Source organism: Anas acuta, chromosome 1, assembly GCF_963932015.1.
Source record: "Anas acuta chromosome 1, bAnaAcu1.1, whole genome shotgun sequence".
NCBI classification, from domain to species: Eukaryota; Metazoa; Chordata; class Aves; order Anseriformes; family Anatidae; genus Anas; species Anas acuta.
The window spans coordinates 169,417,145-169,433,800 of record NC_088979.1 but is presented as its reverse complement, the minus strand read 5'-3'; the positions used below and the strand labels follow the sequence as shown (position 1 = coordinate 169,433,800).

General features: G+C 40.9%; 1 protein-coding gene across 1 annotated transcript in view; it reads left to right on the top strand.

Annotated features, from left to right (window-relative positions):
• The window catches only part of RASSF3 (Ras association domain family member 3), an 88,335-nt gene that overhangs the window by 2,025 nt on the left and 69,654 nt on the right, over positions 1 to 16,656 (top strand). The window contains exon 2 of the mRNA XM_068669309.1: positions 15,208 to 15,329. Coding sequence (XP_068525410.1) covers positions 15,208 to 15,329 — 122 coding nt within the window. The remainder of the gene's footprint in view (positions 1 to 15,207; positions 15,330 to 16,656) is intronic.

The window sequence follows — 16,656 nt, the reverse complement described above, 5'->3', positions numbered from 1 at the left end:
AGAATTTTGGTTGGATTCCTGAGTGATTACCAAATTACTCACATGCATGCTTAACTCTGAAACACCACATTTTAGTAGTCTTTTAACCAAGCTCCCTTCATGGGTCCTTTTGAGAGTTCCCTAATACATAAGCCTGGTCCAAGCAGTATTGACCATCTATTTACGTTCCTACAAAGGGACACTTACCCTCACAGAGTCCCAGGATGGCTGAGGCTGGCAGGGCCCTCTAAAGGCCACCGTGTCCAACCCTTGCCCAAGCAGGGTCACCCAGCGCAGGCTGCCCAGGACCACATCCAGGTGGCTTTTGAAGATCTCCAAAGAGGAGACTCCACAGCCTCTCTGGGCAGCCTGTGCCAGTGCTCAGTTGCCTGCACAGTAAAGTAAAAAAAAAAAAAAAAAAAAAAATGCTTCCTGACACAAATTCTAGATTTTTCAATTTTGTTATCTCCACCTCCGTGTCTTTCTGCCAATTTTTGTTCATGTAATGGTGTTAAGAGGATTTTCTGGTTAGGTCAGCCAGGATGAGCCAGCAGAATAAATCTGCATTGCTAGTCATGTTCCACGGCTCAAAACCCAGCTAATAATTAAAACTTGCAATAATGCTCACTGATAGCTTTTAGCCACTTACACTTTAACAAATATGCTGTTGTTGAAACAATAATTTAAGAGAAACTTTCATGTTTTGGATGTACTACAAATAATAGAGATGAATTCTGTAATACGCTTTGCCATAGAAGCAATATCATCAATCATCAGAATCAAGAGAGGCACTGTGCCTCTGTGCAGACACTTTGCTTTCCTTCTGCTCCCACCACTCCATGTCTCTCAGTATTCCTTGTCCTCCCCTTTCCTGATGAGAAACAAAATCTGCTGAAGCATAAAATCAGTTTTTAAGTATGAGAATGAATTTGGTACTGCTGTAGGTAATTATGTTCAGAAAGTTGCATTCAGTGCAATTTTAGAAAGATCTATCAAAGCATAATGAGGTTTCTGTTCCTAAAAATACATAGCTTTCCAGCCTCTCCTTCGATGGATGCTTTGGGATCACTGGCCACAGACTGTTGCTCACTGCTAAGATACCCCCTTCTGCACTCTAAAAGAAGAAAGAAAATTCTAGGGTGGTGCTCAGTAACTGGTTTTGATTACATTACTTATCAAAGGGCTAAAATAATACTTTAGATGTGGTTCAGAGTATGCGAAATGTAGCTGATAATGTTTTAAGTGCACTTAGTTTAATCATGGGTATATAACATTTTCTAAGAGGCTTGAGCTATGGGCTGTAGTATTTAATATTCTGTAGCCTTTATTTCTTTGAAATACATTTGGATTTTTTTCCTACAACATTCTCATAGAATTTGTGCTGACAAGTCATAGGACTAGAGGTCTTATGATAAAATATATAACCGTCAGTCATGAAGAGGTATTGAAACACAAAGGAATTAGAAATAGGAATCAGAGAGAACTTTGATAGGGCTATAGAAATCTATGATCAATAAAGACAAAACAGACAGGCATTTTCTCTGTTTTACAGCAGAGGATTAAGGCAAGGGGTGAAAAAATTAAAGCTAAAAGAAGCCCTTCTTTCCTTCTTTCTTTCTTTCTTTCTTTCTTTCTTTCTTTCTTTCTTTCTTTCTTTCTTTCTTTCTTTCTTTCTTTCTTTCTTTCTTTCTTTCTTTTCTTCAAAATATAATTAAATTGTAGAGCTCATTACTAGGGGACGCTGCTGAGGTCAGGAATGTAACAAGATTTAAAGAGGGTCTGGAAAAGTAAGAATATTCAATCTTATGACAATTGAAGCTGCAAGAAAGGCTTTGAAAGAAGCATAAATCATCTTGCTTCAGTATTTAAGCTAATTTTTAACAATTAGGGATTAGTCTGAGATAATTTTATGGCTCAGATCCCACAATTGTTGTTTCTTGCAGTTTCTTCTGAAGCAGCTAATGCTTATCCCTAGCAGAAACAACCTTAGGATCTGAATTGATTTAATCCTTCTTCAAATTTTTCAAGCTTATACAGAAAAAAAAACAAAAACCATGTTATTAAAACATGTTAAATATTTTTGACCTGTTCAGAAAAGCGTCCCATAACATCCTGTGGAAATGCAAATGAAAACATGAAAAGCACAACTCTTGCTATCATTTTTCTTACTTTGACAAAATTGCCCTGGTGCAAACCCTGCTTGCTTTGGAGCCTCCATAATAAGTAAGTAAGTAAATAAAGTCAGTCTGAGGTGGAAGTTTTTGTGCATCCATTTCTTGCCAAACCCTACTGACTCATTAAGACCTTCTTGCTCAGTTCTTGGCTACTGCGGGTTCTCAACAGTTTGAGCTACTGTCCCACTGGGTATGTAGGAAGGCTCCTTCAGAGGACAGAAAGAGGGAATTTATTGACAAAAACTTTAACCGGATTTCACACAGTCTGAAGCTGATGTTTACTCTTCACTGTTGGTTGTTTTTGTGTGTGTGTGTGATTTTTCTGCCCTAGTGCTTTAGCCTTTTAGCCCTATAACATTAAAGCCAGTAGATTATTTCTTATAGACTTTGAAGGGTTTTTTTGTTTGGAATGTGTCCAATATAAAATTATGTTTCTGCAAGAATATGTGTTTTGAAAAATAAATGGAAACGTATGGAAATGTAGTGCTGTCCCTTATATTGGCTACCTCCTAAACAAATTCACGTGTAATGATTTAAAATTTTCTGCAAACTGATCAGACAATTATATCCAAATTATATCCAGCTGACCAATTAAACCTATAACAGACATAGGAATAGAGAACATGAAATAATTTTAGTGTGGTACATCAATTTCAAGAGGCTTAGTTTAAAATATTTGTGAATTCATTTCTTATTTTTGTATTGGCCAACTAATGAATTGTGGTGTATGGTGTGAGTGCTGACGTCCTCATGTAACCTCTTTAATTGAGCCGTGCTGGAAATGCTTTGGTTATGTAGAGGAATCATGTGCTTACCCAGCATTTGTGAGACTATGAGGCTGGGAAATTAATGAGCAGCTGAAGTCACTGTATTTCTCTGTTCTTGTCAAAACATGGTTGGTTGAAAGAGATTGAAATACGTGTCTGTTCTGGGAAGGGGGAGGTATTTCCAGTTACATCCTGCTGTCTCAGCTCTGAGGAGATGGCCAGGTAGGGCACAGAGAGGTGACCATCAGTCTGCCTCACAGCGATACGGTCCCACTGCTCGTGCTTCGTTGGCATTTGGGTAGGTGTAACCACGTTCATATTTAAAAGCCCATTACAAAGCACTACGTGGATGAGAGTGGCTTGCTGTGTGTGCAAGCAATGGATCTTTTAATGGATATAGTAATTTCCTTTTCGAGTTTTGTTGTATGTGTTGCAGGGGTGGCTCTTGTTGATGGTGCTGGCAGGTTGCTCAGCTCCAGTTTTCCTGGCCGGTGTCAGGGCAAGCTCACTGCCCTGGGACAGTCCAGACCTTACCTACCCCTGTGCTGCAGCACAGGTTGCTCCACCCAAAATTTTGGAGCTAATTTACACTGTGTGTTGTCGAACAAAACCTTACAACGGATGAAGGTGAGAGAGGCATGAGAGAGAGATTCAAAGAGAGAGGTATGAGAGAGAGATTCAGAGAGGAATTCAAAGCCAGAGCCTCCCTCTCCTTGGTCTGATGGAGAGAGTTTTGGCCCAACGCAGATGATGAATGGGACATGTGGGAACTGCAGCTCTGGAGCATTCGTGCTCAAGTAGGTGGACAAGATGGTTGCATCCCAAGTGAGTACCATTTGAAGGATTAATTAGCTGTGTTTGGGAGAGGGGGCAGAAGGAGAAACCAGCTTGGTTGCAAATAATTTATATTGAAAAGTAACGTGGTATCAGACAAGGTGAACTTCTGGAGTGTGAATCCAGCAACTCAGGGTCATACCTCTTTGGAACCTACTGTGGTGGGAAACCAAAATTTGGATCCATCTTTTCTGGACTGCTATATCTGTTTGTTTCTTAAATGTCTGCTTTATGGCTATTATTCATGTAGTGGTAGAGCTGGGTATGGTACTGTAAGAGACTGGAAGCAGGTAGACAACAGCCTTTTACCACCAGGTCATACATACAGGTCTTCTGTCTGCATTAGGACTGGGAGCAGTCCTTTCAGTTCATCCGCTTTGAGCATTTCAGCCCATTTGGTTTGGATGTTCCTAATCACCATTTAATAGCCTGTGCCTGGTGTTCATTTAAGTATACATTGATTATTAATGAAAGTGTGCCGTTTAAAGACTATTTGTATTGTGAAGGCGTGAGTTTAGGTTCTGTTGTGCTTTTCAAAAACATCTCTATTTGTGCTTTTCCTTTTTATTTTAAGTATATGTATAATATTTTTGGGGCTATGATTTGCATAAGAGTTCACTTACCTAGTTCTGGAGGAAACTGTGCCAAGATCTGTGTTGTAGAAAATATTTAACACTTACTAGAAAAATGAAAAAGGAGATGTGTGCCGGATGTCAGTGTTTACAGGTCATCAGGGTGGTTTAGAGTTGACTGCAGAAAGCTGCAGAAGAAACACATCATATTGAGTGACAGGACAGTAAAACATGACTCAGGTTTAATAAATACATAACTAAAACCAGGGGAAAACACTACCTGCACATACAGAGCAATGGCTTCTAATTTAGATTTTGTCACTTGGAAAACAGAATTAATCACGTGGAAGGTTTCTGAAGAGACTCGTCTCAGTGTTCATGCTAGAAGGAAACTGAATATATAGAAGGGTTAGGAAAAGAATAGTGCAAAAACCCAGAAGACCATACTGTCCACTCATCATATAAAACAGCCTCGGTCTCTCCACACTATTAACAGCGTGAGGATGCAAGACAGGGGTTTGGGTTATCAAAGAGATTAGGAAACTCTTACACAACAGGGCTTTTCAGCTTGGAAAAGAGGCAACTGAAAGCAAATTTGCTGCTTGTACTGGTATGAGCAGCATGGAGAGTTGGAAAAGGTGCAGTTATTTGCCATTCCTCATGGTGTAAGAAGTCAGGGCCGCACCATGCACTGGCCACACAAGAAGCTTAGGACAAATTATGCTTTCATATACACACATACATACACATAATTCAGCTGGGGAACTGACTGACCCAGGACGTTTGGGAGACTAGGAATATAAATGCATTCAAGAAGGGATTAGATAAATCCATGGAAGAAAGAGCCATGAAGGGATATTAAATAAACAGATGCCGATACAGGCTCTGGCTCACTTGTTTAAGTTGCAGATTGCTAGAGGCTAGAAGGGCATAAAGGGGGAATATCATTCAAAATTCACTTTTTTCCTCACGCATGTTCCCTCAACACCCGCTGGCAGCTTTTCCCAGGACAGGATACTGGCCTGGGTGGATCCTTGGTCTAACCTCATCTGTCCTTGTGTTTTTCAAGTGCAGTAACTGGTAAAGGCTGGGACATATGACAGCCTATTTCACTATTGTTGGTTTCCATGTGATTCTCCACCCATTAAATTTTTGTCTAGTTTTCCTCATATTCGGGAGCCTGTATTTTTCCAGGGGAGCTGCATGCTGTTAGTGTACAGATAATGCATGATATGTTTTTCTCTATAGTGGTCATCATCAGTCACACACAGCTCTCAACAGTCATGTGGCTTTTGCAAATTGCATCACGCATAGTTTTATTCCATTTCTCATATAATTAGGTGAGGTGAATGTTGCATCCCACTAAACTCCCTTTTCCTTAGCTCTAGCATTTTTACATGAAGCAAGACATAATAATTTCACTTTCTGTTTTTCTACTACCACTTTTCTTCTTTCCTCTGCCAATGTCAAACTTGGAAGATGCACTTGGAAGATGTTTTTTCTCCTTCCTTCCTTCCTTCCTTCCTTCCTTCCTTCCTTCCTTCCTTCCTTCCTTCCTTCCTTCCTTCCTTCCTTCCTTCCTTCCTTCCTTCCTTCCTTCCTTCCTTCCTTCCTTCCTTCCTTCCTTCCTTCCTTCCTTCCTTCCTTCCTTCCTTCCTTCCTTCCTTCCTTCCTTCCTTCCTTCCTTCCTTCCTTCCTTCCTTCCTTCCTTCCTTCCTTTCTTTCTTTCTTTCTTTCTTTCTTTCTTTCTTTCTTTCTTTCTTTCTTTCTTTCTTTCTTTCTTTCTTTCTTTCTTTCTTTCTTTCTTTCTTTCTTTCTTTCTTTCTTTCTTCCATGGGAGCTTGTTGAAGACAACAGGAAGAAAAAAGGATGACCAACTGCATGCATTGAACTCCACACCTCCCTGAGATACATGCTTCAAGGTCCATTATCAGGCTCAGAATAGTGACTCATAACATCTGAAATAAAAGCTGTGGATTGGCCATTTATGCAGAGTAACAGTAATAAATTATTAGTGTGGAATTTCCTCTTTTAAAGAGATAACGTAACATTACAGCCTGATATATCAACACAGACTGCGCTGGGAGGCAGCATGCAGAAACACACCCAGGGCAGAGCTGTGCTCAGTGTTGGAGGTGACCACTGCAAAACACTCATTTTGCTGAACAAGCACAAACATTTTTTGCACTAAGCTTCACTTAGTCTGATAGGCTTGATTCAACTTTTCCCCTATTTCTCTCTGTGCCAGTTATACAAAGAAGAGTTAGTTAAATAACTCTGATCTGGTTGTGGGCTTGCAGCCCCTTGGCAGTGCAGGTAGCTAGACGTAAGCCATGCTTTTCATTCCAGTTCTTGTTTTTTGGTCAAGTTTCTTCCAAAGAAAAGGAAAAACAAAAGAGTATGCTAATTTGAAAGTTAATTTTATGCCAGTTGGTTTTGGTGTTCATCAATAGAGGGCACTAGAGTAAATGGTTTCAAAAAGAGTTACGTTTTTGTTGAATCTTGCATCAAGAATAGAGAGATGAGAGTGTTCATCTATTTATTTATTTATTTATTGTTGTGGAAGGTTTTTTTCTCCCCATTATCTTAGATTTTTAATGTTAGGAAGAGACTAGCTATTGCAGCAAGTGGAAATCCCCAAATACCAGCATGACACATAGTGGAACTGCATAAATACTTTGAACCCTTTTTTTTGCCTTTTTAAACAGTAAATCTTCAACTATTTTCCATCACGTTTTCAGCTCAGAGATGCAGGCAGCCACGTGTTCCTGGGCCAGGTGCTCACTGAATGTAAATTACTGCGATTTTCAGCATGTGCTCTGAGAGAGCCACAGGAGGAAACCCAGCTGCTCGGGGCTGGTGTGCCTCGCCAGCCCCTGTGTTCAGCAGGGAACTTCAGCAAGGGCTTTGCGCTTTGTGAACTTTGGGTTTTGTGAACTTCATACGCAAGCTCTGGCTCTTCAGGGCCATGGCATCTTCACTGCTGGTGCACCTTCTGCTGCAGCATGCATCAGCAGCACAAAAGCGCTCTCTGAAGTCCATCAGGAAAGGCTAGACAAGGTGATATATTGAGATGCCTGCTGAGTTTTGTCCATGATCCCTTGTTTGAAGTTACTGTGTGGAAGAATTTGGCCTCCCCACCCCTAGCTGCTTTGGCAGAGTCAGAAATGTCAGTCCTGTCTGCCAGCAAGTGGTTATCTCTGGGATCTCTGTTGGTGTCAGTAGGAGCTCATCACATTCCCTTCTCATCTGCTGCAAAGCATGGATAAAATTGGCTGTGAAGCCAATAATGAAGTCTTTCCATTAATTAACAGGTTGAGGCTTCACCACATCTCACAGTTTTCATGCGCAGAGCTTTGGAAAACAATAGGCATCACCATGCCACAGGGAGTTGAAAAAAGCTACTGAATGTTAAGGTGTTTTTTGGCAGTATAACACAGTCCCTAGAAGGGGGCCTCAGAAAACAAGCCAGCCAGGTACATGGGGAGGATCAAGTTATGGGGTTGAAATGCCCCATTCCCAATTTCCTCATTTCATGCTTGGTCCTCAAAGCTCACAGCAGAAGGAGTGTTATCTGCCCAAGGAGCTTGTTGCAAAAGGCTATTGCAAATTTCTGTTTTGACCCTTATCTTGATTGAAGGAAGTGAACATAATTCAGTCTTGTTTACGAACTTTTATTATTTTATTTTATTTTATTTTATTTTATTTTATTTTATTTTATTTTATTTTATTTTATTTTATTTTATTTTATTTTATTTTATTTTATTTTAATTTATTTTTCTGGGTGGTCTGGCAAGCATGGGATGTTCTGTTGCTGCAGGAGTGCACAAAGACCATTATCAACCCAAAGCAGGCACAGGAGTCCCCAGGAGCACAAGCCTTTTTATAGGCTGATAATATGGGATCCCACCTTTGTGAAAGAGTCTGCAGTGACAAGTCCCAGCTGGAGCCTGCTGGCAAGCACTGGAAGGAGGGAGAGAACATGAGACCGAGCTTGCCACGTTGATAAAAATAGAAATGTTTTTTGCATGCAGATGAAATTGACTTAATTCTTTGATAGCTCTAGAGTAAATCAATGGGATTTATATTCCTACATCGCTCACAGCCAGGTGCTCAAAGACATTTGAGCATCAAAGAGCCACTGTAGAATTTAGTAGCTCAAGATAGGTATTAGCCCTACCGCATGCACACTTTTTACATGTATGAGGAATGTGCAATCCTCTCTCAATGGTCAGGGACTTTCTCTGTGGCTGCTGCCAGCACACTCACCTGGCTAACAGGGGCCACTCCAAGATGCTTCATCCAGGCAAACTCCTCCATCCCAGTTCCTAAAGGGGCAGCTAGATGGCAATGTCTCCTGCCATTCCCTGGATGAGCTGCCCTGGCATGTCAGTCCTGGCTTCCCACCTGCCTGCCCCCTCCTGAAGGGATGCCCATACCCACACAGCTTATCTGGACTGGTGTTGGAAATCTTAAATCTGAATCTTAAGCTGGTGAGTAATACAGCATTTGTGTGTGTGTGTGTGCAGCAGCCAAACCCCAGCTTGGTAAAACACACTTTATGGACAAAAAGATGGTGAGCATTTGGGCTGGGTTCTGCACCATTCTGTCAGTTAAAGCACCCATCCTCTGCTGAGGTCCAAATATATGCAAATACACGATCTAGCAGGTCTGGGCCATGAGCAGGCTGCTAATTGTACCTCAGTCGCCATGAGAAGCTGCAAATAGAGCCGGTTGCAGGAGTTTATCCTGTTCCCAGGGCAGGTTTCCTCACCCCAATGGGGCTGTGATGGTTACAGATGGGGTGGCTGGCCTGACAGAGTCAGTTCTATCTGGTGCCTATGTAAATGCTTGGGTTTGCACAATGCTAGGATGTGGGGTGAAACACATTTGCAGCCACAAAGAAATGACAGCTGCTAGTATGGGGATCTTTGCAAAATTCATGTAAATGTGTGTCAAGCATTTCTTGTGAGCCAAAATCACAAGAACCTCCAGAGGTGCCCGTTTGGGCTTGGTGAGAGGGCAGGATGGGAACCAAACTTCAAGTACCTCTTAATAATTTCCTGTTAATATGATTCTCTGCTTAGGATCCAAAGAAATTACATATATATATATATATATATATATATATATATATTTTTTTTTTTCCCCTAAGAAATAAGGTTCTATTTCTAAGAAATAAGATCAATTTCTTGGTCCAAAGTAAGAAAGATGTAAATCAAAGAACAGTCTCAGATATGAATTTGAAGGAATACCTTTATTTTCAAATATTCATTAAACATTAGAAGCATCTTCTGTGTAGAATATAGATGTATCTTTTTTTTTTTCTTGTCATAGAAACCAATTAAACTGAGCATATTTTAAAGTGTCATGCCTGCATTTGATTTATACTGTAATATAAAACTTGTTCCTTGTAACCAGTACATCCTGTTTCATCCAGGATGATATCGGTACAGTCAGTAACTTGTCTCATTTTAGTTTTTCAGCGTGACTTTATCTGCTCAAGATGACTCTGTTCATTAAGTCAGCATTCGTCATAAAGACTGGTGTATTAGAGGATGAACTTTCATGGGCTAGTATTGACAAAGCTGCAATTCTTTAAAGTTACAGAGAGATCACTGCTTAACTCTCCTTGTTAAATCACTTATTTGCAATCACATTCCTTTGATTTTTAGCTTCAGTTTTAGGGTCTTACAACAAATAGCATTTTATAGACTATTATTTATCAGACATATTATTTAACTAGCAAAATGTGTGAATATATTAGATGCATTGATAGATGAGTGTTTGAGTAGCTTTTGTTTGTTTTTCACTGATGGAAGATTGTAATCCAAATGGTATTTGCCAGCTGTGTGAAAGAAAAAAAATAAAAAGGATTTTAGCAAAACTGAAGAAAAATGCATTATATAAATGATTGAAATTCTAAATCTTGAAGCCTAGCTTTAGCACCAGCACTTTGAAAGCCTTTTTCCTGTGTTGTTTATATTCATGCTCGCTTTCTAATACCATCAAGTGGGCTGCAACAGCTGTAGGAAGCAGGAATTGAATGAGAGAGGATGTCTGCTTTCCAGCAGCAGTGTTCATCTGCTTGAAGGAGGAGGCACATCTGGTTACATCTTCTGGCCTTAGTCAGCCCTCCTGGGCCACTCCAGTAACAAGACGGTTTCTCTGGCTTTCTAGAGGTTCTTGTAGTAGCAGGCTTCTTGGAGCATTGCCCTAGGAGGCCAGTCAAGTCTGCTTCATGGTCTTTCTGCGCCCAGGAATACGGCAGAGGATCCTCTCTGTGGGATGTGTGTATCCCACACAGGGCCTCATGGCCAGTAGCCACAGCCATGTACCTGTTGGAAGCGGAGTCTGCAGAGAAACAGTAGATTAGAAGAATTGACATGGCAAAGTGGTGCTTGTAGATGTGGGTGGATACAACTTGACATGAATTTGGGAGATGGGGCTTTTGTGTACTGCAGTCTGAGTTGAGCCTTGCCTAGCTCCAGGACTGGGAAATGTGCAGAGACCCCTCAGGAAAAAAGGTGGTCAGAAATTCCCTGTCTCGTCCGTAATGATCATGATCCCTCAAAAATCACCCATGTCTCATTAATTGGGAAATTGGGTTAAAATGAATTTTATTTTAATCTCAGACTGATATTGAGTGATAGTAATGAATAAACAATCAGAAATAAATGGAGTTGCATTGAGAGTATTACAGCGGATGTCTGCCGCCAAGAAGCTGTACTCAACTCTTTCTGAAGGTCAGTTATCCAAGCAGGTTTCTCGTTCCTTTACAGCTTCTAGAGAAACTGCTAAAAGACATGTTGGTTTGAGCTTTGGTATCAAACTAGAATGTAGGCTTTTGGCCATCAGTAAAAAGGAGAACAACACAACGTATATTAAGTGCAAACCAAAAAATGAGATGTTGATATCAGCACACTGGAGAAATACAGTGTAGTTCTGTCTTGCAAAAGAGATGCTGCTGAACTTCATTCTTCTTCCTTTTGTGACCCGATGGCTTAAATGGATTAAGAGTTAAGGCAGTAAACATCTTATGTAGTTTGAATATTTCTCCAAGAAGCTTTACAGGCATACTTTCTGTAGAGCAATCATGGTAGCAATCTCTTCTCTGATTGCTGGGAACAAAGCCATAGGCTATCAATTAAAGATGATTTCACTGGCCAATTTCCTAACACACACAGTAGCAACACCAAGCTGTATACCCTCCTCAAGCTTTCTAGTAAAGATGTCTTCAACTTAGTGCAGTTGATAAGTAATACAAACACAAACACAAATTTGGCTTTGAGCTTCCCATGTGTTGCTCAGGCACGGCATGCACTTTGCATATGCATTTGAAAGTTAAATTTGTCTGGGCCATCACAGAAACGAACATGCACACTTCCTGGGCAAGGAAGAAGACCACAGCAGGAGAGAGATGTTGCTGCTGAGCCTCTGCCTTCCTCAGTAATGCTCAGTTAGCAGGAGCTGCTGGTAGAGCATCTGTTGAGCTTGCTCGCTTTCTGCTGTGCAGCCCAGGCATGAGGCCCTGTCTGCCATGGGGACAGCTATTTATGAGCTATCAGGCAAAATCAAGTTTCAGGTAAAGAAATCCCAAACATCAGGTAGGGACCATGAACATAAATGAATGTGTTGATGTCTTACAGCTCACCCTTGTGAAGATGAGATATGAATAGTTTTGATTTCATGTAATTTTTTTTTTATTTTTTTTTTCTACGAGTCCAGAAGCAATACAAGAATAAATAATGGGTTACATTATGACTCAGTATTTGATAATGCAACTTTAAAAATATGTAATTTGTATGTTTAATAAACACACACTTTGCATTTACAAATTATACAGGATAATTACACATGTTCAATATGCATTGGGACATCACTTTCATAGATAACTTAAGCATACAGGACAGCCCAAGCATTAGGAAAATAAACCTGCTACCTTCTCTAAATGTCACTGGCTTTTATCAGCTGCACCCAGTTGAAGGTCCCAGATCTTTGAATTTAGAGGACAACATTTGTTTCAGACCACATCAGGAAAGGATACCTGGTTCTGAATGCTTTCCAAGCAGAAATAATATGGCAAGCCCCTGTCTGATGATTGAAACAGTCTTTTCAGAGTAGTAGCTGTTTCTTGAACTCAGTGTAATTTGGCAAGTGCTCAAGTGAAGGATTACCAAAACCAGAGGTTATTCTTTTTAATTTGATGCTACCTGGACCTTTGTGAAACATTGTATGCCATTAATGGAGTAAAATAATGCATTTAGAGCTAAAATATGTAGAAAAAGAAGGCTGTAAATATTACCATCCTAGAAACAAACATATTTTTTTCTTTTCTTGCTCATTAAACTTATGGTCAGTATATTCAAATCTAGTTGATGATCGAAAGAGTTTCAGAGATGAAGCTTTTACATCCTTTGCAATTATGCCTATAAGAGCCAGGAGAAAATTATGGGCTTGTCTTACAAATGATATTATGGACTCACAAATTAAAATGAATATAAATGACAAACAAAATAGCATTGAGAGATAATGTTTCCTAACTTAATTAGTAATCCTGGTTTTGACCACTGTTTAGGTAAGAGATTTTTTCCTAATACTATTTGTGAAAATGGGTTTTTAGAATAGGTGCACGTAGGTATATACACTTGCATGAAGCCTAGTTTCCTACAGATTTTTGCTCCATGCCCTGTGAGGGAATAGCCAAGAGGAGCTGTGTAGGAGCTGGTTGTCCAGACTCTCAGATACTTGCCTGGTTGCTGAGCTTGTCCTACTTTGCCCTGAGCCTGGACATTAGCTTGGGTCTCCCTCCTTTAGCCAAGAGATGATTTTCATGAATTCATATGAACTTGATCATCTTTTAGACTGCATTTGGTTGAAATCAGTCAGCTCTTTCAGAGTCAGTGGGAAAGGGTAGGAAGGTAGTCAAGAAATGCAATTTCATAAGTATTTTTTCTTTAGAAACTAAGCCAAGAAAATATTCACAGATAACTAAGCTTCCAAAGTAAAGAACTCAGAAATTAAGAAAAATTAGAAATGCAGCTACTGCTTCCGTGTGACCTCCCTTCACGTCTTCATTGCCATGCAGCGAAGCGATGCCTGCTGTGTTTGTCAGCCACCTGAAACATCCTCTATTTTTTTTTCCTTTGTAGTCTTCTACCTGTTCTGCTTCATGTTTTCCAAATTCTGCATAACATACAGTAATGGCTTTAGAGACTTAGAGCCTTTTCTTAGCATTTGGATTAACATTGCAACAAGGTCCTTCTTGCTCCATAATTAGCTGGAAGATATTTGCTGATATCCCAAGAAGGGTGTGACGAGACATGGTATAGCGATAGTCTGGTTTAAGTCTGCCAGATCAGAAATACTATAGTTATCTGATCCAGAGTGCTGATCCAGTAAGGACTGAGTCTGCTGACTCACTGGTGCTCAAGAAGCTTTGACAGGCTGACTTTGTATTAGCAAGCTTTGTGCCAGATAAAATACATTTAATCTTGTGTTAGTGTGGATATAGCACAAATTCTGTATCAGGCACAGGACTGTGATTGCATGTTTATGTGTATATATATATATATGTGTATATATATATATATATATATATAAATTTTGAATGATCTGTCCATGCAGGGACCTTATATTAGACACCCAGTCCATAGCCAATGGTTCAATGTTGTAGGAACCACTCTGCTGTCTTGCCCCATAACACTGCTGCTGAATACTGATTGTAAATGGGAACCTAAAATAACTTATTCTTCAGGAGTTGTAATGGGAATCTAACAAATCATACGGAAAACTGAGATTTTTGAAAGGCTGATAAGGGAACACCAAAAAAAAGCCCACCCAGAATTCACCTTATGCTATACATCAGAATGGTGCAAAGCTTTGTAACAAAAATATATTTGTAAGAGTAGTTTATTTTAGGAAAATCAAAGCATTTCCTCCAAAAGTCATTCTTGGAAATGGCTGAATTGTTTTAGCTAAAATGTTCTAAAACAAACAGCATGATGTTCCCCAGCATGGAAACTTTAAGTACAAGTGGTTTCTCTTTGGCAAAATTATAAACAATTTCAGACAGAATCTAAAAATAGAGAGTGACATTCAGTGCTAGACAAAGGTGGTATAATGAGCTCTGCCCAGTTTACATCGAAAAACAAATGCAGCAAGGCTTCAGGACCAAATGCATGTTGTTTGTGTAAATATTATTTAAGTGATTTTTGTTTGTGATAGCGAGGCAGTATGAATGGGCTGATTTCTTGCTGGAGATGGGGCCACCTGCCTCTGTGATGAATTTGCATTGCTGGTAGCCATCCATGTTGACTCTGGTAGCCAGCAAGTGACATTTTTGAATTGTTCCTGAGGGAAACTTTGTGATTTAGCAGGTTAACTGCAACTTCATATACACTCCTCATTCAGTTTTCAATACTCCTGTGCGTATTCTCGAGAGAACCTCAAATTTAAAATGCACATACACACATAATGGTTGTTGTACTTAAATAGAAATTTTTATCTGAAATGTTGTGTCTTTCCTGAAAGCACTTCCTCTTGTGCTTATATTATAATTGCTAATAACTACTAGATGGCCCAAACTTCTTGCAAAACTGTACTACCAAGCAGCCCTGATATATCTAGAGACCTGCGTCTCTGCAACTGTGTCAGGGTGACACAGAGGCTGTGACAGGGTGGCGCTGGGCTGTCACCTTTGCTTCGGTGAATTCACATCTTCTCCAATTTGTAACTATTTTTACCCATGTGCACAGAGATGGAGGTTCAGCGGAGAGGTAGCTCATCAGGATGTGCCTCTCTTCCAGCTTCTGCCTGCAGCAACTTCGTTTCTAAACGCTTCTTCTATTTTTTTCCTTTTTGTCCACGTGCGTGTCCCAGACTGCAGGTACACATGCCACGCTCACTGCCGAGACCTGGTGCACCTGGGCTGCCGGCGGAATGGGAAATTAATGGCCTGCCTCGCTACACATGGCACCTTAGACGGATCTGACAACAGTCAGGTAATAGATCTCATGTTTGTGTAATTACTGCCGTCTCCTGCCCGTTCTGTAATGAAGTGTGGTCTGCCTGCTTCACCCAGCTGCTTGGCAATGACGTCTCACTTAGGCACAGCTGGCAACGCTGAATTTCCCACCCAAGGCTGTGATTTTGCAGAGTGGCTGTTGCCAGGTGGGTCACTGCTGCTCCAATTAGTCTGCAGCTGAAGTAGCTGAGAAGGCATCCCACAAAAAGGTCTTTTTCCTGTTGGTTTGGCTGCCTGAGGTGGGTGACTGGCACAGAGCTGCTGAACGTAGTGCCGTTGGGCGGCGAGTGAGGCTAGGGGCTTGGCCACTTGTGACCATTAAAGAAGCTTCTGGGTCTGTCTGGATTTGGTGTCCCTCAGCTCTCGTCAGACCCCTCTCTGGGTAACTTCAAGTTTCCTTGCCTGGATTGCCCAGCAGCTTCAATTGGTTGTGATGTACCTCCTCATCTCCTGCTTTACACCACCACAGAGTTTCAATCCTTGCATTTCACTCTAGACATCAGGGCCTTTCTCCCTGCCCTTCCTTGCTCGGGGGACATCAAAGCAGCACCCAAAGAGAGGTGGGAGTCCTCCAAGAAGGAGGTTCACACACTGATAATGAACCCTGTAGATCTTCAGTGCTCTGATAAAGGTTGCGTTGTGCTAATTAGCTCTTGCCTTTTTGCATTTTCAAATCCATTTACCTTCTGTCATCCACAGAGGTCCATCCACACTTAACCTCTGGACATTCACATCTCACCAGCAGAAACTTCTGAGAGGGCACCAACATTTCTCCATGTCCTTGCTAAGCTTTCTGAGAGTGCTGCAGGACAGCACAGAATTTTCTCTGCAAGAGCAGCACGTGTTTGTTAAACAAATTTTAAAAATGTAAAACAAATTGTTAAAGGTGCTTGCTCCAGCTGCCCAAACCGCAGCTGCGGACACAATGCGTCCCGTGTGCTCCTCATGACTTGCTTTTGGGAAGAGTGAAGGGGCATAAATCAGGTGCTGAGAGGAGTAGCAGGGGTGAGGAAAGGGAAAGGCATGGCAGCATGAGTTTTGGAACTGTGGGTGAATGTCAGCATGAAATACCACGGGAACAGAAAGGGAAGACTGTGAAAAGCTATTTGTACTCAAAAAGACATGGATAGCTTGTCCATGCAAGACAGCCAAGAAAGAGCTAGTGTTGTCTTGGGCAGAGCAGCTATGAATAACGAGCAAGGAAACTGTGTCTTGTGGTTTGACCCTTGCAGCACGCAGGGAAGCAGTCCTGTGTGCATTGTATGCAACAAGCTGGCATCAAAGTACTGCTTTTTTTTTTTTTT